Genomic DNA, 23,104 nt, shown 5'->3' on the forward strand with positions numbered 1-23,104 from the left:
TTCATCCTCCTTCAATCCTTAGGTTCAATAGCATCAGAAATGAGTTAGATTGGACCCAAAATGAGCTAGAAATCGTTGGCCATGAGTTGCTAAAAATGGCCCACGCTGATCCTGCAACATGCACGCATGGTCGACACATGCGCGTTATCTAACTGCAAGGTAACTATGGAAAAATGCATATCATTTTGATGCCCCGGATGTTAGCTTTCCAACGCAACTGAAACCGCCTCATTTGGACCTCTGTAGCTCATGTTATGGTCAATTTAGTACAAAGAGATCAGGATTGACATCTTAGCAATTCCTTCATTTCTTCATGAGTCCTCCCACTTTACATGCTTTTCCTTCATTCCTTCAATCCAATCTTTGCCTTCTAAACCTGAAATCACTTAACAAACATATCAAGGCATCGAATGGAATTAAGGTGAATTAAATTTAGCTATTTTAAGGCCTAAAAAGCATGTTTTCATACTTAAGCACAAATTTAGGGAGAATTACAAAATCATGCTATTTTATTGAAGAAATGTGGGAAAAGGTGATAAAATTTCCCAAATTAAATACAAGATAAAGCAAAAAATTGGGGTTTATCACAAATTTTCTACGATTTTCATTTCTTCCTTTTTGTTATGTTTGCAATTCCTCCAGTCTACATTGTCTTCCATATTGAGCAACCCTGCCAGGACTTGAGTCAAATTTATAAGTTCCAATCTTAAACTGATGAGTACAAGAGTAATTTTCCTTATAAGTAAAAGAATGATAATCGTTGATGTCCTCTTGGAAAAAAAACCTGATTAAGAAGTATATTATTCATCCTTATATTAGCATAGCATTCCATCAGTTAAATGCCTACCTCACATCCAAATTGGGCAAGGAATCTCACTTTCTCCTCAACATGGTGCAGCAGAATGATGCCTCCTGAGATTTCGGCATAGGACAAACTTGACTCCTCATCAGCTTGTGTCTTCAGAAATTTTCTTCCATCAGAAATGCTATCAACTTTGTCACAATAAAGAACATAAGAATGAATATAAACTCTAAAATGAATCAAAGTGTAGATCATTTTCCAGAATAAACAAATTGGAATTGATTTCTCAAGTCATGTCAATAGTAAGTTAGGACTAATAACAAGAAATTACAAAGAGGGGGAAGAAAGGTTAGTTAGAAGTAGATAGAACAAAAAAATGAAATAGAAAGCATGACCAGAAGATTAATACTTACAATTCTTGGACACAAATTTAAATCCCATCTTTTGTGAAGCTAAATTGAATGCCTTTTCAACTATAACTGCTTTGGAAGATGGAATAGGAATGGCCTACATGTAAGAGCAGAAATCACATAATAAAAATGAAATTCAAACATATTTGACATAATACTAGTATTATTAAGCAGAAAATAGCTGACCCAAAGGGCAAAAAGATAAACAGAATGGAGATTTACAGTGGAGTCAACATATCATAGAACTAGAAAAGGGACAAGAAGAAAGTTAGGGGAGGAGAGGCAACCTCACGTCAAGCAAAGAGCTACTATTACTTATTTTACCTGAAGATTTGCATGAGTGGCACGTATGAAAACCCACTCAAGAAAGATGACTTCCTTTCCCTGGCTCTTGCAATACCTTTGAAGACTATTCTGAAACTGACAGAGCTCAACTTCAAATTCAGATGACAGAGACAAGGTACTTGGCATATGCTCAACTGGTACTATCAGCACATGGTCTTCAACAAGTGGACCTTTAGCCAGTGCCAAGTAGTGATTTTCACTAATACTTATGATCAAGTGAGACTCCACATTGGGGCTTGAAAAGCAAAACCAATATTCATTTGATCTGCAGTTGTAATATAAAGATTTGTCAAACAAAAAGGCTAAAAAATGAAATTCCGAGTGAACAAGAAAGATATCAAGTAAATAAAGATGAGGAGTAAGACCTAGTATTTTCAAATCCAGGCTGCCTAGAAGGAGGCATATCGCCTTCATTCTGCACACTGTGCTTAAAGTGTGTATGGTGATAAGGTGCTATATGTGATTTCCATGGCAATCTCAGTAGAAGACATGGTAGATGATGGAGTGGGAGAAAGTGCATGAATAAATTTCTGAAAAGAGGTGAAGAAATTGATAATATTAAAAAGCAATTAACCTTTTAAAGAGAGTAACTAATAAGTAATAATACACACAAATAAATTGTGCATAGCTGGTTAGGGACATTCCTCAAAAGAATAAGACATTTTCTAGCCAAGAAAGTTATCACAAATATGACCAAATGAAGAATCATGGAGGAACAACTAATCAAAATGAAGGACAGACAATGAAAGAATAAGTAAATGGCCAGACCTGCTTATCTTTATTTCCAACAGAAGCAAGCCCTATGAAACGAGTCACATGCACAACATCAACATTGGAATATGGTTTTCACGGGTATAGTATATACCTTTAGTGCCTGTAATATGGTAGCTGCAAACAAAATAATAATAAATAAAACTATAATGAAACAAAAAACAAAGACTAACCTTAAGGGAAGAATGAATATCGGCACATCTCGTGACAAGAATCTAAAACTGCAATATTCAACCAAATTACAGGCATCACCATATACAGATTCTGGGACAAATGCTTCAAAAGATTTTTGCATTTTCATACTCAGTCAATCCATTCATCCTGCAATCTTATTTTCATCATGTCAAACAATAATTTCTGTATCAGTCTTATAGGTATTAAGTAGGCAAACTAAGAATTATGAAAAGAAAACAAATTCCTCAACTACATCATAACTTAAATCATAGCTAGCACAAAAGCCACTCATATATTTCTACATCTACTCAATAATTTGAACACATGCACGAACGGCCATAATAAATAGTCTCTTATGTCATGTCCATTCCTTTCAATGTCACAAAAGAATATGTTTAGAAATTAAAGTAGCAAAGGTACAAAAAACATCTATGATTCAAGATCCTATACCATAAAAGATGTAGAAAATTTAAAATATAATATATAGATCCTATGGAATTTTGTTGTTGATGACATCATTCAAAAGTCCAACCCATGTATTCCTATCACTGGGTCCACTAGACTACGGTGAGACATGGGAAAACTGAGGATATGATGCAATTTCGGCAGTAGAAGGATAATGGTTGAAGTACGCCGTGCCATTTTGAACAGGATGAAAGGGAATATGGAGGGCTCCACCATAAGATTGATAAGGATGGACCATTAGATAATGATGCATAGGATATTGAAGCAATCTTGGTTTCTTGGTTGTGGCTGCACTTGAAACGTCCGACACTTCTATTCTTAATGTGTTGGTCTTTTATTTTAACGTTCTTTGAGTTAGAGTGATCTCTTTAGTCTGAACATAAATCAGAATTTTCAAACAATTACGATACAAAATTTTAAAAAGAAACTAGTAAGACAAGGTAGAGACAAGTAAGACTTTCTCAAAAGTCTTGATCTCACTCTCCCTTGTTTTCTCAGTTGCACTTATACTATTGGATTGAAACGATCTAAAGTCAAAATAAGACTATAATTTTTCTTCTTGAATACCCTAATATAAATGATTAGATATGCGAAATGTTACCTTCTGTCGACCTTTTTTACCGTTTGCTCTAATTTTTGGTGTAGCTTTTAATTTAGATACAAACTTCTTGCTTTCACTACCCTTGAATTTTTTGTTATAGACAAGAGAAGAAATAATATAAGCACCACGAGAATAATCTGCTGTAAATTTGAATTGAAATGATGATAAATTTGATACATGGTATAACATAGATAAGAGCTTACTTTAAAATTGTTGTTATTGTTCATGGGTGAATTTTCTACTGATTTTGTATCCTGAGAGCAAGTTTGTTTGCTAGCATTACATTCCTCAACTTGCTAAAAAAATAAAAACTTAATTAAAATATAGCATTATTTATTAGTTCTACAAAAGACACTAAAATAATAGATAAGCATAAAGTAACTCATAAAAAAAGCATTATATTAATACCATTAGTTCATCTTCTGTATTTGAGTATTCAACGGGTGAGTCCTCGTTGACGAGTAATGGACATGTCCTAATGAAATGCCTTTTTGACTTACAATGTGAATATCTTCGCCTCTTTTGGCCTTTTGAAACTTTTCTTGGAGCACCTTTTGACTTTACTATAGCTGGATCACCTATTAGCATTGATGTGGGGGAAAGCCTTGCTTGTGCACCGCTTTTTTTTTCCACCTTTGAAATTAGTTTAAGTAACTCACTTGAGATTTTCCTATAGTCGGCTGAATTTTTTGAAGAAATATCAAAGAACTTCCAACAAATTGATGCCATTGCACTGCATCTAAGTATGTGCACTATATCATCAGCGGAGTCTTGCTCTCCAATTGAGCATATAAAATCACTCTTTGCATCTCTTGTCTATCTTTTAAGGATAACAGATGAATGGACGCATTTTGCATTGCGATGCTTCAAGACCCCAAAGATGTGGGAGCACGATAATCCACGAGTCTCAAATAGCCTACATTCACACACAAACAGGTCCTTGTCTTTATTGTAAGATACTTTAAATAGCCCTTGCTGATTAAAATACTCACTCATGTTGTACTCAACAATATCTCCACTGTTTGGGCATTCAGTCACATTTAATGCACCTGCTGTTTCTATCTCATCTTTTACAAGTTTGAAAATATTTCTATTATAAATTTCAGCAGCTTTTTTCTCAAAACTTTCCAAGCACGTAGTCAAAACAGGAAACTTATAAAAGGTATCAAAGTCAACAGTAAGATGGTTGTTTCGGTAATACCTTAGTACTTCACTGAATTTATGCATGAATTCAAAGAGACTGGTTTTACTGTCAACATAGTTCTTCAATAATGAATGAATTCCCTCACACTGTGATGTAGTTCTTATGGGCCAAAAAAGTGCTCCCTCAAATATGTCGTAGCCCACTTCATTTTGTCATTATAAAACCCGTGGACCCATTCATTCTCAGCAAGTCCGTATTTCGATATGATCTCACTTGATTTTTTTGAAATATTTTTGCAATAAACTGTTTATATAATAATACATTAAAGTCATCCCAAAAATACTTGTTTTTTATATTCTGTACTGCATTATGATGGACATGCCATTCACAAAGGCGGTGTGGTATATCAGGAAATAATTCTAAGATGGCGTCTCTCATAGCGTGGTCCTCGTCTGTCACAATGTCTCCGAGTAGTTTGTCAGACATGATTTCCAAAAATTCCTTCAGTGTCCACTTGAATGTTTCAGACCTTTCATCAGAAAGCAAGGCACCTCCAAAGATAGTTATTTTGACATGGTGGTTGGTCCTTGAAAATATGACTAAGGGCTTGTTGTAGACATTTTTCTTGTATGTGGTGTCAAAAGCCAGTACATTGCCAAAACATTCGTAATCAACAACGCTTGCTTCATCAACCCACACCAAATTATCCAACTTACCATCTTTTAAGGTGAACTTTTCTAGAAATAACAGGTCACTGTCTAACTTGGACAATAGATCGGCCAACGCAGCAAAAGCATCACCGTCTTTCACTTTGCCATGCCTAGTCTTACTAATGTGGTTATGTAGGTCTTTGTTGGTAAATCCAACTTTATCGTATCCACCCTTTTGGAAAACCATATAACCTATTATGTGACAGGTTTTAACACCACATACTCGTAAGCTGTCTGCTTGTGTTTTATCGGCGTCAAGCCAATGATTCACAACAATAAGATGTCTGTATTTAGGCGGACACAGTGGATGATTGTGTTCACTCTCAAAGATACTGACTTTCCACTTACCTCTCGTATAGTGATGAATAAAATGAATCTTAGCCTTGTAATTAACATGAGTAATTGCCCTATGCTATCTTTGCCAATTGTCCTTTTTAAGGTGCTTCCAATGTCTTTCTCCTGCTTTATTGCAAACCAATTGTCTTGTATTAATTTTGCCGTTAGCATGTACCGTCTTCAAGTCTTTTTGGGACACAAATCCATAGCACTTGCATATTTGGCAATTGGCATAAAACTCCCAACTTGAGATTCCGTATCAAACACCAATTTCTATATATCTTCGATGGTCAAATCAGTTATCAACTTTTCAAAACCATCAAAATTAATTGTATCAGCCTCTGCCTTATCTATAATTACATCCACCATATCATCACTTTCATCAGAACTGCTTTCATACTCAAAATTTAAATCCTCAGGGTGATCACCATCTTTATACGACTCTTTGCCATCATCCTCCATAACTGAACTTAAAATTTTAACATGTTAACTACTACTTAAATGCTAGGAGAATGGAATAAGCAAAAATGAGCTCAATTTTTTATGACAAAAATTATTAGTCAATCAAATTCTATGAAAGCTAAGAGTTATTATTGCATAAGAATGTTATTTTTAGGGATAAGTATTGTTTTGGTCCCTAACGTCGAGGGTCAGAATCGAAACCGTCCCTGATGTAATTTTTGATTTAGAATAATCCTTAATGTTGCATTTAATTTTAAAATCGTCCTTTCTAATAATTTTTTTTTCTAAATGACAAAAATACCCTTTTCCCACCATTTCATTCTTATTGTTCTTCTTCTTCTAGGAGAACAAATTCTCTTGTTCTTCTTCTTCCAGAAGAACAGATTCTTCTTCCATTAACAAAACTCAAAATTTCAAATTTTTAAATACAGTTAACAAAATCTAATTACAAGAATTAAAAATACCCAAATTCATCTTCAATTACAAAAATAAAAAATCTATAAATTTAGGAAAATAAGAAACAAGAACAAAAACAAGAAATAAGAAGGACTTTACACCATATCCAAAAGGGGTGAGTAAACTTTGGAGCTAAGCTTGGTGTTGTAGGCTTCACATTGTTGATTCTGTTTTGGATTACACAAATGTTTTAACCAATTTGGGCCTAGTAAGAAGCTGTTTATTGTCACCATTAGTGGCAAGCATCCCATAGGGGGAAGACCTGTCACTATAATCCTCCTAGCTCCTATTCCATTAGGGAAATAAGAAACAAGAACAAGAACAAGAAATAAGAACAGATTAGGAAAATCCAGAATAAGAACAAAACCAACAATAAGAACAAGAACAGAAATCCAGAAATCCAGAAATCTACAAAAAAGCAACAGCAATCTAAAAATCCAGAAATAAGAACAAGAACAAAACCAACAATAAAAATTAGGAATTTAGGGATTATGATGATCAGATTCAACAACAAATAATAATCAGATTCAACAACACCAACAACTAAAATATTATTCAAATCCATAAATAACAACATTAAATTCAACAACCAAATCAATACACAACAATGATGAAATTAGAAAATAACAAATCAAAATCAGATTAAAAGTAGAAGCAGAAGCAGAAGCTCAAGCAGAAACAGAAAGCAGAGGTAGAATCAAGAAGCAGAAGACGAAGCAGAAACAGAGGCCGAAGCAAGAAGTAGAAGTGGCAAGGTGCAGCGGCGAGGCGGCGAGGAGTAGCGACGAGGTGGCGAGGAGCAGTGGCGAGAACGCGGCAGTGAGGAGCAGCGGTGCAGAAGCAGAAGCTCTCTCCCTGGCTCGCAACAGCAACGGCGACGGTAGCTCCAAGCGTCACCGGCGGCGTCCCCTCCCCCCTCCCCTTCCCCTTCCCCCTCTCCTCCCCCCTCGCGCGTCCTTTCCCCTTGCCCTTTCTCCCTTCCCCCTCGTGTCTTTTCTTTTTTTTTTAATTTTATAATTTTTTTATAAAAAAGGGTAGCTTCGTCATTTATAAAAAAATTTATTAGAAAGGATGATTTTAAAATAAAATGCAACATTAAGGACGATTCTAAATAAAAAATTACATCAGGGACGGTTTCGATTCTGACCCTCAACATTAGGGACCAAAACAATACTTATCCCTTATTTTTATGACAATCAAGAGTTACGGAAAAAATTCTCTGACTTGTTAACTTTCTACATTATTTCTTTTAAAAACAAGGATACAATGTATTCAAATAAAATATATTTGACTTATTAGCTAGGAGCATCATCTTTATCTATAAAATTGATATATATGCCTAATAAAGAAATAATTAGCAGTCTACTCTCATGGTTTCTAGTATATCAGAATATACATGAATGTGCAGTCTTAATATACATTGTACTAACCTGATGATAAAAAAGAGGGTGTATCACTACCCCACTCAAAAGAAATAATCAGGTATAATAAAGTGTAATTCTTGCACCTGAGTTGAACATTAAAAGAGGAAAAAATTAGCATACAATTAAGCAATAAATTGAATTTAACTAATTCACTAAATCATAGGTATCAATTTAAATAGCTTAAATGTCTATTACAAAATGTAAACTGTAGGTCATAAAATGCTTCCTATATAACTTGGCAAACCATTCCAAAATGAGGAGTAAGTTAAATTGGAGGAGAGGAGATAGGGATTTGGGCAGCTTAGAAATGAAGAGCAAGGGGAGGGGGACCATACTGTCACTGCCACCAACTAAGCTGGCTGTTTAGTTATTGGCGTTTATTAGTCACCGCTCATTGTTGTCCATGGAATCGAATACTTTCATTTTTATTATTATTATGATGGATTATGGATATGCAATTATGCATTACATCAATACCTTTCAATTATGAAATTATGCAATTATGGAATCCAATCCTTTCATTTTTATTACATGTACTTTATATTTACGTGATAGTTAGGAGCCACCATCCTACTGGGGACTGTGGAAGGTGTCATTGACATTTTCATTTAATACCCCAGACCTAATTTTTGTGGCAGTCTGCCACTTTGCACTTCATAGAAAGAGAGAAACAAATATGGCATGCTTACCCCCAATCATCTCAAATTATATAACTTTAAATCCCTTTCATCTAGAAAATTTTGCCCAGCAACTGGATCATAAAACTCAACAAACTATCACATCAATTTCAGAACTTCAGTAAATGTAATCTCATAAGTTTCCCAGCAGACGCATACTAATGATAGAAATATGTATCTGTCTACATATATACCATAACCAAAATATAGACAACCAGAAATTTTTATCACCAATAGAAGTAATTAAATGATTAGACATGAAACTTGGAAAATGACCAAGGCTAAAATCCATAAACAATGCATAAATAAGTAGTACAATCATAAGTAGTATGCTGATTTGTGAATGTATAATGCTCCAATTTTGCTAAACTAAAGGCACAATTTTTTGTTAAACTGAATGTTCGAATCATGAACTTCATTTGATACTATTGAATAAGCTTTTGTTGTTCTGAGTATAAAGTTTCGATAGGTACTTGAATTAATATATATAATATCAGGCTTCAGCATTAATAAGTAACTTGACACTCTATTCCTTTCAATTAGTATAAATAAGTCAATAGTAAATTCAAAAAATTTTCTTTGAGCATTTAAAAGTAATAAACTACAATAATTTTGGAACAGTTTACTTATTATGTCAATGAAGCCTGTTCATATAATTCGGGCATAAGCATTGAGCCAATGCAGATTACTAATGCTTTGCTAGGTACTTCTCACAAGAACTCAGCTAGAACCATAACCAACAACTAGAATTGTTTGGAAACTTAAACACATGTACACAACCTATAATATCAACAACGTGGAGATGATTTTGACCTAAATATACTCTAAACAAAGTCAAAATGAACTTAAGCAAATCATCCAGACTTGACCGCAATTTTCAAAGAGAATAATTTGGAGTATTACAAGAAAAGCAGCTGAATAGTGAATTACCAAAATGGATATAATTCAAGTATAATAACAAAATGAGAAATTATTTTGCAATTCAATATTTTGTAGAGGTTGCACGAAGAAATTAAGAAATAATTTGATAAATTAACAGAGAAAAAGTCTTTACTGAGGAACCTGGATGGTGTTGGCAAAGAAATGCAAGTAAACAACGAGAGCGGTGTCATGAGTTGCAACGGCGACGGAGCCGACGGTGCCGTGAGAAAAATATTTGCTGGTGGAACTAGGTTCTTCTTCTTCTTTGTCCAGACGGAGAGCAAAACGACAGAGAATGACAAGGAAGTTGCTGGTGCGTGCTGCTACTGCGTGAAGACCGACGGAGAACAACAAGGAGGCTGCTGGTGTGTGCTGATATTGCATGAAGGGAGCGTGGCTACGAGGAAGGGAAAGGGTGAGAATAGATTGTTGTTGTCTAGGTAGGGGATTAGGGGTGAGGTTGCTCTTTATTGGTAGACTGGTATACAATGATGAAGAACAATTTTTCAGATGTGTTCTTTTTGGTATGAATGGGGGTAGGAAAGATTAGATTAGAGTTCATGAGAAACGAAGCAATCTTTTAGTGTATATGAATAATGAAATGAATTTGTTTTTGATTTTTAAATTGATTCAAATTTAAAATTTTAAAACTAAAGCAATTTGAATTTTGATTAAATTAAAAAGATTAGGGTAGTTTTTGTCTAATATAGAAAAAGGATCTTTAAGTCTTTTTTAAAAAATTTAATAATTTTTTTATTTTTATTAAAGTATATGGGTGATTTAGTAAAAGTATTGATATGATATATATTTAAAAAAAGAAAAATTAATTACTGACGTGAAAAATATAATCCACATATGTTCTAATTTGTCCATGATTTTATGGTACCGGTACGTATGAATTCATCATCGTATCAAAACAAACACCTTATTTTATTTATGAACGTGTACACATGGTCCTACGTATTTAGTTAAATAAAATAAGAATAAGTTAATATGGTTATCAATTTTTTTAATGTGTGATAATATTGTATCAGAAAAGTTAAAAAAAAAACTCGTATATACTAACGACTTATTGTGTTCTGTTCTAAGTTAAATTTTGAGTAGGGTTCTTTTCACATTTTACTTTTCTATTTTTAAAATTCTACATTTTACTTTTCTATTTTTTTAAATAAATAAAATAAATATTTTAATTATGAAAATAAGTAATTTTAGAGTTTTTACCGATTTTTGTAAACTTACTTATCTCGTTTACACTATAAACGAGATACGACTATCTTATTTTGTTTACACTGTAAATGAGATACGTGGTGACTTAAAACGTTGACAGTGTAAATGAGATATAGTATGACAAAAATCAATCAGCTATAAAAGGATCTTCCAACCATTGGTATTCTTCCACAAAACCCTTAATCCTTTTTCTCTTCCATTTTTCATCGAAAAACTTAGTAAAAATGTCTAGTGGTAGTGGTTTCTTTGTAGTGATGGTGTATCCTAACTGTCAGATGAGAAACAGTGACATCGGAGTTATATTTGAGTGTGAGAATTCTGCGCTGCTACAAACTCATAGAGCAAATTCGTTGAGTTAAAGAGTCTGATATTGACGCACGTTGGTGGTGGGGAGAGAAATGAGATTGAAAGAGTTGGGTATAGGTTGCTAGCACCAATGGAGAATGGTGTATTTCAGTTTTGTCTGTTTTGACTCGATGGCGATGAGGATGTTGGCATAATGTTTGATGTGCACAGGAGAATCATGGTTGAACAAGTAATAGGCTTTATGCAGAGGTTCGTGATGTTTGTAGTGGTGTTTCTGCTAGCTCGAACATTGTACAGGATGACCCGCCTCTTGCACCACGACTTTTGCACTGTGCTAGTCCAGTGGTAGATATGGACGTTGACAATGAGGAGTCCGACGAAGAGTACGTTGCTGATAGCCATGAAAGTGGGTCCTCTGAGGATGATGACGAGGATGAGTTCATACCAGAGACTCCCATTGGTGGATCAGTTTGATACCTTTTGCCTACTCCGTAACCAATTTTTGAGTTATCAACTGTACTCAGCCACTACCATACATTGAATTTGGACGTGATGCATGAGGTAACTTCATTTTCCAATATGGGGACAGATGATTACAGCACTGATGGTGGTGTGGAGTTTAGGGTTGGTCACAGATTCAGAAGCAGAGAGGCCGTACTGCAAGGCGTGAAGAATTACAAAATTTGGAGAAGTGCTGAATATCGAGTTGTGGAATCGGATCGGTTAAAGTACAACGTGCGTTGCTGGCAATTTACTGATAGTTGTCCTTGGAGTTTTCGTATTGCTTTACGACATAATCTTGGATATTTTTTGAGTTACCTAATTATAATCCATCCTATTCATGTGCTAAAACACTAAATCTATAAAAGTATCCTAACTATAATCACATACCCTTATTAATTTAAACTACGAAAATAATACTAACCTCTTATTTGATCGCTCTTGCAATGTGCCAACTACCATTCAGGTGGTTGATGTCAGGATCCCATGCATCCGTGCACCATAACGTTCGGACAACTCAGAAATATCAAGAAAATGTGCGAGAAAGAGAGAAATGAGGGTTAAGGAGGATTGAGAGTGAGTGAGGGGGCGCTATGAACGAGTTTCATTTATAGGTGCACTCCAATCTTATCTCGTTTACACTGTAAACGGGATAAGGCCCGTGACATAACACGTGTACAAACGTGATACGTGTAGGTGAGTTTGTGTCTTATCTCGTTTATAGTGTAAATGAGATACGACTATACTGATTTCATTTACACTGTAAATGAGATAAGTAAGTTTACAAAAATCGGTAAAAACTCTACAAATTACCTATTTCCGTATGCATAAAAAGATTGGAGACAAAAAATTTTTTGGCCTATATCTTTGAAATCAAAATCATACTTAACCCTTAAAATATTTATCTTATTTATTTAAAAAAATCCGTTCCTTTTCTACAAAGTTACTTTTTTTTGTTTCTTGTTAATTTGATTGTTACAAACCTTCGAATTTTTGCAAAGGTTATTTGAAACTTTGTAATACTTTAAAATTTTGTGAAGTATTGTTTACTTTGTTATTAAAGCTTATTCATTATCATCATTTCCATAGATTTTTTACTTTGCATGTGTTTGTTTTATTACCAGTTTATCACATTTTATTTCTTCTTCTTTCTAACAACATATGAATTTTGAATTCTATATACTTTGATATTTTTACATACTTTGAATTCACGTTAAAATGTTATTTCCCCATTTCTTAAATTTTGTAGATTAGTTGATGTCCATGGTGACTATACGGTGGCAATGGCCAAATTAAAGTGTATGGCTTTGAGTGAACATGTACCAAACTTTTTTTTACTGTATCTTTTATTCCTGTAAACTAAAAATTAATTTATTGTAGATTTAAATTTTATTTAAAAATTTATTGTTAGTTAATAAATTACTACATACATAAATAGAATTAGAATTTTTACTATTTGTTTAAATAAACTAATGAACTAATTACTGTATTAATCCAAATTAGTTTGCACCAAAGCTTTAAGCTGTTAACAATTTTTTGTTCCAATTTTCCAAGCGATCTAACCCATTTTCTATCCGGACCAAAATATGTGCCTCAACATTTATGGCCAAGAAAGTGTCTCAACAAACCAATTGGCTTATTATACAAAAATATTAACCCACACTTGACCAAAAGAAAAAAAAGATTAACCCACCTCATTAAATTTAAAACAATGTCAATCAATTTGAGTTGGTTGAGTGTTCAGCTCACTTGTTCAATTAAGTAAGTATCGAGAGTTCGAATCTCATTTTGTATATACAATAGTTTATTAGTCAGTAACAGACCTTTAAATAAAAATCAGATCCGCAACAGAATTGTCTTTAATTTGCTGAGCTAAAGAATACGATGAACAACTAAAAAAAAAAAAATCTAAAATAGTATCGCTACTCTCTGGCAGGTTGCAATATTCATTTTACATGCTCTTATGACTTCTGTGCTCTTTGGGATGTTAGTAACAGGGTCTTTCCAACGTCACTAGAAGGATCGATAAGCGTGTTTAGTTACTTGTCATTTATAAAAATGTATAAATAATTTACAATGTGGGGAAGGGTAATGTGTTTGACTCACATATGGAACTAAAGTATCCACTAATAATAAAAGTAGTTTTCATTTGTTTAAGTCAATCTCACAATGGTGCCACATAATGTGGATATAAACTCGAATGATGATTACATTCAATTGCAAAATACTTGTGCAATACTCAAACACAAAAGAAGAAAAAAAAAAGTTATTTGAAAAATTGTTGACTGCAACTGAAATATAAAGAAAATAAGCTTAGGTTTACTGGATTCACTAACAAGTTGTGAATTTGTGATGCTTATGGTAGTAATGTTGTAACTCTTTCTATGTCAAATTTGTTGCATTTTTTTTAACATAATCTGTTTTGAGTCCAGATAAAAGAAGAAGATTGCATTAAGCTTTGTTAGCCAACATAAAAATATTGTTGAATAGTTATGATGTAGATAAAACACAGCAATATTAAGAATATTCATCAGATAGTGTAATAGTATTATTTGATCTATATATATTTTCAGAAAAGAAAGAATTAAGAGTGGTCACAACTAACAAGTAAATGATTATATCTAGTTATCTAAGCTAATATGATTTTTTTTTGGTCAGGTGGATTGAAATGGTATTTATGTTGTTTTATTGTGTTGAATACTCTGCTTCTTGGAGACCTTTTTCTTTGGGAATTATGAGATTATATTCCCATAAGTTCAAGGATTTTATGATGGATATCTCGTTTTTGGTGGTATTTTAAACTAACTTATATGAATTTTTTTAGCTTCTTTTGTTTTGGAAAGGTGAAGTTTATTTTCTTGTGTTTTTTAGTTGGATTAATTATTTGATTGGTTATTTTTTTTTTGATAAAATTATTTTGGGACAATATAATTTCTCTGTTAAAAAATTCGTTGAATAATAATAGAAATTAATAGTGTGAAATTTTATTTATAATTTATAGGAGTTTTAAATTCCAAAAAATTCTTTTCAATAATAGAACCAATTTTCATCATTACTACTACCATCTTCTTTATTATCATTATTATAACTTTTGTAACACCCTACCATACTTAATCTTATGCTTAAGTCATAAGACTGAGATAGTAAGGTATTACGACCTCTAAAAATAGTAATATATATATATATATATATAGAGAAAAGATACTTAACTAGGAGCCTTGAAAAATGGGTAAAACAAAATCGCAAAACAAAAAGCGCAACACTCAGGAAAGGATTACTTGCGTGCTAAGAAACCTAATAGGAACATGATAAAGTTAAGCAAAAGAATAAAGGAAATCCAAGGAAACAGCATAACTAGCCCCTGACTTAGCCTGCGAAGCTAAGGCTGGCCAGAGGATATATATATATATATATATATATATATATATATATATATATATATATATATATACATATGAACATACATAGGTATCCCAAAATATACCAAAATACCAAAATAAACTCATATCTCTCCCTCAACCTCTAAGAGGAGCAGCATACACAAGTTACTTGGAGAGTAAGCTAAACAAATATATACATATATACAACCAAAAAACCAAAATACACCCAAGGACTACTTCGCTTCCCAAGATCCAGACGTCTAGCGAGGAGCCTCTCGACCTGCATCTGAAAAACAGCAATACAATATGGAATGAGAACCGGAGGTTCTCAGCATGGTAAAAGTGCCACGCGCATAAGAAATACGGTCCTGAGAATGCCATAGGCAATCCTAGAACTACGTTATTCAATTATCCAACTTAAGTACTAAACAGAAGCCATAAACAGGGGTATGTATTCTAAATCTGCCTAACTTACTCAAGTTCAAGCTTAACCTAACACCAAACCATTTCCTCTGTTTCCTCCATCCTTTCATCATTCAGAATGCAACAGAAACAAGCAACCAAACAAGTTCACGCACAAGTAATGATCAAATAGTACAACTAGCAAGTATAACAAATAGCGGGTAATATATATCAATTAGGCATACCCAGAAAATGCATAGCAATCAATACAAACAAATGCATATGATGCATGCCTGTCCTATGGCTGATGGGGCCCATCTGTCGGTTATCCAGCCAACCCGACAAGTCCGAAAACCTTAGACTGTCCCCCGTCGTGCGTCCCCAAGAGTCTATGCATAGAGTTCACATTCATATTTCATAAAACCACTCAATGGTGGCTATCCATACCCGGGAATTTATACGTGCCCGGTCACCCTTACGACGTAGGGTCAACAGAGTATCGAGATTCAACCTAGAACACGTGATGGCGAGCCACGGCTCTTACCCAGGGAACTCGTATCTCAGATAGCATTATTCATAAGCCATTTCATAGTCATAATCATTATTTAATCATTCATCAAGCCATGGCATATTAACTCCTTTTATTAACAACCTCCCTTTCACATTTTTCATCGTCATTCCCTTATAATTCATCTTGATTACCCTTTTCGGGTCCTGACCAAACTTTTTATCAAACTCTTCTCATCCTTCTTAATATCGAATACTCTTAAAATCAACCAAACTCTAACATTAAATCAATCACATCACACGAGGATTGAACTTTAACTTCTCGAACTCATGACTATCACTAAGACATCCTCGACACTCTATTTTCTTTTCTGTTTCTAATATAGCAAATGAATTCAGAATTGCACAAACTTTATGTCCAGACGTTCATATTGAAATAAGCTTTCTAACAAACTAAATATCATAATTTTCTGATTTTTCTAGCCTCAGGAATAAAGGAAAAACCGTGACTGCTCTGCAGTGCATAAAACCAGAAAAACAGCAGCAGCATGTGATATTAAAAATTCAATATAAAATCCGAGTTAAATCCAATGACTTTGAAAATTAATGTAGTTAAACTTTAATCATCCAGGTTTCTTTCTCAATTGGTTCTGAGTCAATACCATTTTTAATGAAAAAGTTACATTACCTGGAAGTTAAGTAAAAATGAGACAAAATCTGTTTTAAAAACCAACAAGCTTAGTACCTTTCAATTGGAATAACTTTTATTACAAAACTCCAATTAAGCTAAATTTTGATTTGAGAACTCCTAGCTCATCCAGAAACAAGTGTGTCTTAGTTGCAACCTAATTTCTATTTAATTCTAAGAGTTACAAGCATTGGAAGTTGATGCATAGCTTGCTGAAATCCGTTTCTTTTCAGTTTTGCCCACCAATATTCAAAAATTCACAGCTCCCAATCCTCAACTCTTAAAATTCTGAAATTTTAGAGAAATAAATAAAGTTAATCAAATTTTATAAAAAAATTGGTTTCACTCCAAAACTCAACTCGTAAAAGTCGCAGCAAGACAAACAAGTTGCTGCCCTGTTTGATCTTTTCTGCTGCTGGACAGATTTAACAACCTAACTTTAAAAATTTGCCATAAATTGTATATTTAACAAAAAGGTCCCAAATTTTTCAGTTTAGTTCCTTATATTCCCAAATTTAGCCCAAACTTGGTCTCATGCAATTCCGATCATTACATAATTAGTTACAGCATATACAATACCACCACAACACAACTCTACATCCTTATTAACAAACACCAATTCTAATCCATCATAAATAAATATAAGAGCACACCATTAATAACTTTCACACCTCATAATTCTAATATATAAATTCACTAAAAAATCTATTCTAACAATATTATAAGGCTAATCATTAAATACAACAAACAATCCAACTTATTCTATGGTTCCTCTAACCTAAGTTTTCACAACACCGTAAATATTAAACGTGCGAAACTTAAACCATACCTTGGCCAATCACTTAATTCACCCAAGGCAGCCTCACAACTCAAAATTACAGCCCCTCCAAGCTCAATCAAACAGCCCCAAACCAAGCTTGATCACCAACAAGCCTCCAACAAGCATCAACATTCACATACACACTACCTAAACCACAATTAACACATCAAAACATAACAACTCAATACCCAAATTCCTAAATTCAGAAATTTCATTAGGGTTTAAGATTTCTTACCTTTACCCACTGATCCTTGGGCAATACCCACAAGAAATCAAGTCTAGTGGACCCCTAAAACATGAAAATCATCAAGGAATTGAGTTTCTCAAACCTTAAACCTGAAATTCATATACCAGCAGAAATGGAGCTAGGAAAAAGCAATTCACTTACTGTTTTATTTGAATAGAATTGAAGAACTCAACGAGTCCGACGCGTGGCCGCAAACGGCTCGTCAATCGGAGCTCCGGATCAAAAGTTATCAAAGAAAGAAGATCAAGCTAGGTTTTGGAATTCATTCTCTTCTTCTCCATGCATTTACGCTGCTTATGTTGTGTTCTAAGGCAGAAAATGAGCTTTAGCTCATTTATATACTGGGCTGGTTGGGCCCGCGGGCCTGGTTTGGGCCCGGTTCAACCGGTTTGGCCCATTCGGCTCAATTTTAGGCCAAATTTTTCGAAAGTGATATCAAAATTCTCGTTTTGCCGAGCTCTATCCTATTTTGATATTAGTTTTGCATATTTAATTTTCCTATTGAAAATTTGATTTATTGACTAATTATATACCGATTTTAGCGGGCTTTACAACTTTTACCTCTAATGCTTCAATTGTGCAATAATAGAACTTTTTGGAGTTTTAAACTCCACAAAATTATTTTTTGTCACTATTTAACAGATTTTTTAAAAGAGAATGGTCTTGTCCCAAAATAATTTTATTAGAAGCGAAATATCCCCTTTTTTGGACAGAGATCACCTTATTCTTCAAAAAAATAGACAAGAATTGAATTAGGCGTTTACTTTACGTGAATCATAATAATTATCAATATATAAAGAAAAAAAAATTTTTGGACAAAAATATAAACAGTTTTTGAAAGTTAATACTGACTAAAGTTAACTATTAAATTGCTGATGTCTAGGTATCTTTAGTTGTTTTTAGGTTTCTTTTTGAATAATTTTCATAGGTTTGAATTAAAGTTCTTATGTTTTTAGTAAAGTTTTTATGACAAATCATATTTTTGAAGTTGTTTTAGAATGATTGTGATTTCAGGACATGTTTAAGTAAATCAGGATAAAATTTATAAGAAAATAAGTGAATAAAGTTCACATAGAGGAATCATCAAACAATAACTGGATCCATCCATCATCTCATTAGTCTTAGGTTATTTTCTTTTATACCATGAGTAACTAAACCTTCTCTTGTCAAATGTTAGGTACTCTGTTTGATTTTATAGATTAGTAATGTAAGTGTTTTCTTTATTTTGATTCATGTTTTTCTACTTTTTCAAGATTGAGTCTCGTTCTTCATCTTTAATGGTTAGAAGTATTGAAAAATATTCTAATTTTATCTTGGATTCCTGTTATTACCTTGAAAAATTTAATATCGAAATTAGCTTGAAACTCTTTGAAGGTTGTAGAAAGCTTAGAGAAGGGGGGAGGGGGTTGAATTTATGACCTTCTTTACTTTAATGAGATAACCCTTTTAAAACAAACTTTTAGTCTGACTCTGTTTGAACTTAGCAGCAGAAAATTTATGAGATAATTTATTTTTGTCTCATGAATATCAGAAAATAGAACAGAGCAGGGAAGAGAGAAGCTGACACCATCATGTATCCTGGTTCAGTTGCCTTGTACAATGCAACCTACATCCAGTCTCCACCACAACAGTGGTGGAATTTGCACTATAGTTAAAGTATTACATACACCAATTCCACAGAATTGATACAATCCTTTCACTCTCAAGTTCTAACCTAACTTGACTTGGTTATGCTAATACCTAAATTCACTCTTAGTGCTCACCCAACTAAGAAAGGGGTACTTCATTGATACAAGATACAAAACACAAAATCAACCTAAAGAAATCTGAAATCACTCTAGACTTTTCACTCAAGTGTATCTCTCTGCCTCTTTCTACTCTTAGGTTATTTCAATGACTCTCTCATTCAGCCTTTTACCTCAAGAAATTACAGAAAGATAAATATTAAAAAGTAAACTACAATCTGTAAAACATGAAGGAGATTGATACTTCAACAGCCTCTTTGCTATGTGATAAACCAGATTTACTTGCCTCTGATTTAGTTCCTCATTCTAGCGGAATGTTCCTTTGACTAGGAAGCACTATCCAAGTTGATGAACTTCTTTGGAGAACTTTTCTCAGAACAAAACCTCAAAAACACTGGTTATCTCTCCCTTTTTTTTTGAATGATGAAAAATCTTCTTTTGTATTTCCTTGCATGTTACTGAATTGCTCTCTCCTAGGTCAACCCTCGAGCTGTGTGCTTCACCAACTCACCATCTCATTTTTCTAGTTAATCCTCAAAATAGGAACTTTGACTCTGACCTTCTTTGTTGACCGAAAGCCACAGGACAGCATAAACAAATATTTTTAATGGTAAACCCAGATCTTAGCTATTAAAATACTACTTGGTCCCCAAGACACACTTTTCACCATAGATTCACAGCAGTGTTGAACAGAGATCATCTTTTCCATGTATCCCAATTTGGAGTGGCAGAGAGTTGAAGATGAAGAGAAGAAAATGAGATGCATGTAGAAGGAAATAAATCACCTTTAACTTCTGACTTCTCTTGATACAGTTTGATGTGGGTGATTAGACTTCAACCTTTTTGCTAAACTTTCTCTTTCTTGCTTCTTTGGTGAACAGCTTAGGAGCTAAGCTTTCTCTCTCTCTTTCTCTGAGTTCTGACTGAGACAGGAAAAAGTGAACGTTGCTTATGAAAGAAGCAACTTGGAGGGATCAACTTTAGTGATATCAAATCGGGCTTATGTTGGTTCTATACAAGTTCAGCCTGTTTGCTTTCTATTCATCACCTTTGGGCTTCTATTGTTTTTGTGGCCCACTAAAATAGATTCTGCTTGTTTTGTATTGGGCTACTACAACAATGAATTTTACCTTGCAACACTTAACATTAATTAGATAATTGCCTAATAAAATAATATTTGTCATCATTAATTAATTTAGTTAATTTCTTAACTCAACAATCTCCCCCTTGATGAAAAACATAATTAAACATTAACCAAAAGGAATTGAATTTGAGTAAAGTTAAGAAACTTTCCTTTGAATGATGTTACGTTCTTTTGTGTTGCTCCCCCTTTCTTTTTCAAGAGTAGCTCCCCCTAGATTTATGCTCTTCTTTTCGTTCCTATTTACATTATACTTATAAAGAGCATAATAAAGAGCTACACATAATTCAACTTGACTAAGAGAGTTTAAACAACCAACAATACAAATCTAGCCCAATATTGGACTTGACATGTCAGCACTTTTAACAAAAAAAAAAAAAAAACCATTTCACAATTTTATCATGCTTTAACCAAAACAGAGCATTAAGACTAACAAGGGCAAAAAAACAACATATCATAAAAGCAAGTTCCAAATCTCATGCCAAAAACTCACAGCAGTAGCAAGATTTGTAAATCAAATTCTCATGCAAAAAATAATAGTAGCAGTAATAAAAATCACAGCAAATATTCATAACACAACTACTAAAAACGCTACTAAAAATTCACAACATGGCTACTACACGGCTACTACTCCCCCTTTTGTCATCAAGGGTGGAAAGTAGGCAAGATCAAGTAAAATCCACACCTTAAAACTTGCAAGAAAGTGTTAATGCACAGTCTAAAACACCAAATTAATTTAAAGTAAATGCAGTAGTAGTTAAAGTATTACAGTCATCCGAAATAACAAAAAGTAGTTCAAAAGTAACAAGAGAAACATTTTTAATGAGACAAAAACGAGTAGACAGCAGCAGCATCATGAGACAAATCTAGGCATCTGAACCATTTTCCTCTAAATCAGCTTTCTCTTCAGCATCAGTGGCAGCATCCTCATCTTGTTGGAGATTGTTAATGAATTTCATGAAGACAGCCACTCGATCTCTTGATTGTCAGAGAAAATTCTCATGCTTGCTTGCTAGCTTTCTTTGTTCCTTACTCATGGCAATCATATGATTGGATTGGGAGACAAATTCTTGAACCACATCTTGAACAACATTAAACATAGCAAATTTTTGTCCAGTGGAGATGGAAGTGCCTTCAGTGGAAGGAAGAGGAGAATCATCAGGAATGAACTCATCATCTAGAACCACCCTATCAGAGCGAGTAGGTCCTTTATGTTGTTTCACTGAAGCACCCCTTTTTAGATATGAATGTCTGTTTTCATAATCCTCATTGGACAAGTCAACACCAAAATGCTCAAAAATATAAGTTAGAAACATGCCATAAGGAAGGACTTTGTCTTTCTCACTTCTAACAGAGTCAAACATGTATCTAACCATCAAATAAGCAAAAGAAATTTCTGTTTTAGTGAGCAGGGCATACAAAACAAGAGTGTCAGTATAAGATACCCTTTGATATGAACTGCTCTGAGGAAGTATGATGTGATTTACAATGCGGTGTGATGAGCGGATAATTTGTACGCTTTTTGGCATTATTTTTAGTATGTTTTTAGTAGAATCTAGTTACTTTTAGGGATGTTTTCATTAGTTTTTATGTTAAATTCACATTTCGGGACTTTACTATGAGTTTGTGTGTTTTTCTGTGATTTCAGGTATTTTCTGGCTGAAATTGAGGGACTTGAGCAAAAATCAGATTCAGAGGTTGAAGAAGGACTGCTGATGCTGTTGGATTCTAACCTCCCTGCACTCAAAGTGGATTTTTTGGAGCTACAGAACTCAAAATGGCGCGCTTCTAATTGCGTTGGAAAGTAGACATCCAGGGCTTTCCATCAATGTATAATAGTCCATACTTTGGCCGAGTTTAGATGACATAAAAGGGCATTGAACACCAGTTCTACGCTGCTGTCTGGAGTTAAACGCCAGAAACAAGTCACAAACCAGAGTTGAACGCCAGAAATACGTTACAACCTGGCGTTCAACTCCAGAAAGAGCCTCTGCACGTGTAACATTCAAGCTCAGCCCAAGCACACACCAAGTGGGCCCCGGAAGTAGATTTACGCATCAATTACTTACTTCTGTAAACCCTAGTAGCTAGTTTATTATAAATAGGACTTTTTACTATTGTATTAGACATCTTTTGGATCATTTTTAGATCTCTAGACCTCCATGGGAGGCTGGCCATTCGGCCATGCTTACCCTCTATTCACTTATGTATTTTTAACAGTAGAGTTTCTACACTCCATAGATTAAGGTGTGGAGCTCTGCTGTTCCTCAAAGATTAATGCAAAGTACTACTGTCTTTCTATTCAATTCAACTTAATCCACTTCTAAGATATCCATTCGCACTTCAACATGAATGTGGTGATCGTGACAGTCATCATCATTCCCTACGAACACGTGCCTGACAACCACTTCCGTTCTACCTTAGATTGAATGAGTGTCTCTT

The 23,104-nt window shown here is 34.0% G+C and overlaps 2 protein-coding genes and 1 long non-coding RNA gene across 3 annotated transcripts; all 3 read right to left on the minus strand.

The window, feature by feature from the left end:
* Positions 1 to 584: 584 nt before the first annotated feature.
* LOC110271543 (zinc finger CCCH domain-containing protein 64-like) lies at positions 585 to 2,623 on the minus strand. Its single transcript, XM_088484792.1, has 8 exons — positions 2,502 to 2,623; positions 2,423 to 2,445; positions 2,326 to 2,357; positions 1,920 to 1,984; positions 1,537 to 1,828; positions 1,216 to 1,309; positions 844 to 993; positions 585 to 679 (listed from the first exon to the last, which is right to left on the minus strand). The coding sequence occupies exons 1-8, from the start codon at positions 2,621 to 2,623 to the stop codon at positions 585 to 587; spliced, it is 873 nt and encodes a 290-aa protein (XP_088340918.1).
* A 1,761-nt stretch (positions 2,624 to 4,384) lies between these two features.
* LOC107636773 (protein FAR1-RELATED SEQUENCE 5-like) lies at positions 4,385 to 6,220 on the minus strand. The gene is made up of 3 exons (XM_088484793.1): positions 6,076 to 6,220; positions 5,095 to 5,614; positions 4,385 to 4,781 (listed from the first exon to the last, which is right to left on the minus strand). Exons 1-3 carry the CDS (start codon positions 6,218 to 6,220, stop codon positions 4,385 to 4,387), a joined length of 1,062 nt encoding a protein of 353 aa, XP_088340919.1.
* A 9,116-nt stretch (positions 6,221 to 15,336) lies between these two features.
* On the minus strand, positions 15,337 to 18,062 carry LOC107637927 (uncharacterized). Its single transcript, XR_015880788.1, has 4 exons — positions 17,918 to 18,062; positions 17,765 to 17,818; positions 17,539 to 17,676; positions 15,337 to 15,398 (listed from the first exon to the last, which is right to left on the minus strand). It is a non-coding gene; the product is annotated as an uncharacterized LOC107637927 (long non-coding RNA).
* Between the last annotated feature and the right edge of the window lie 5,042 nt (positions 18,063 to 23,104).

Source organism: Arachis ipaensis, chromosome B4 (assembly GCF_059453495.1).
Source record: "Arachis ipaensis isolate K30076 ecotype BB chromosome B4, ASM5945349v1, whole genome shotgun sequence".
NCBI classification, from domain to species: domain Eukaryota; kingdom Viridiplantae; phylum Streptophyta; class Magnoliopsida; order Fabales; family Fabaceae; genus Arachis; species Arachis ipaensis.

Coding starts and splice junctions, on each gene's coding strand:
- LOC107636773 (XM_088484793.1), bottom strand. CDS start 6,220: ATGGAGGATGATGGCAAAGAGTCGTATAAAGATGGTGATCACCCTGAG. Junction 5,615..6,075: donor TGATACAATTAATTTTGATG/GTTTTGAAAAGT, acceptor GTCACATAATAG/GTTATATGGTTTTCCAAAAG. Junction 4,782..5,094: donor CCACACCGCCTTTGTGAATG/GCATGTCCATCA, acceptor GCATAAATTCAG/TGAAGTACTAAGGTATTACC.
- LOC110271543 (XM_088484792.1), bottom strand. CDS start 2,623: ATGCAAAAATCTTTTGAAGCATTTGTCCCAGAATCTGTATATGGTGAT. Junction 1,985..2,325: donor TTGGAAATAAAGATAAGCAG/GTCTGGCCATTT, acceptor ACACACTTTAAG/CACAGTGTGCAGAATGAAGG. Junction 680..843: donor CCAATTTGGATGTGAGGTAG/GCATTTAACTGA, acceptor ATTTGACTCAAG/TCCTGGCAGGGTTGCTCAAT.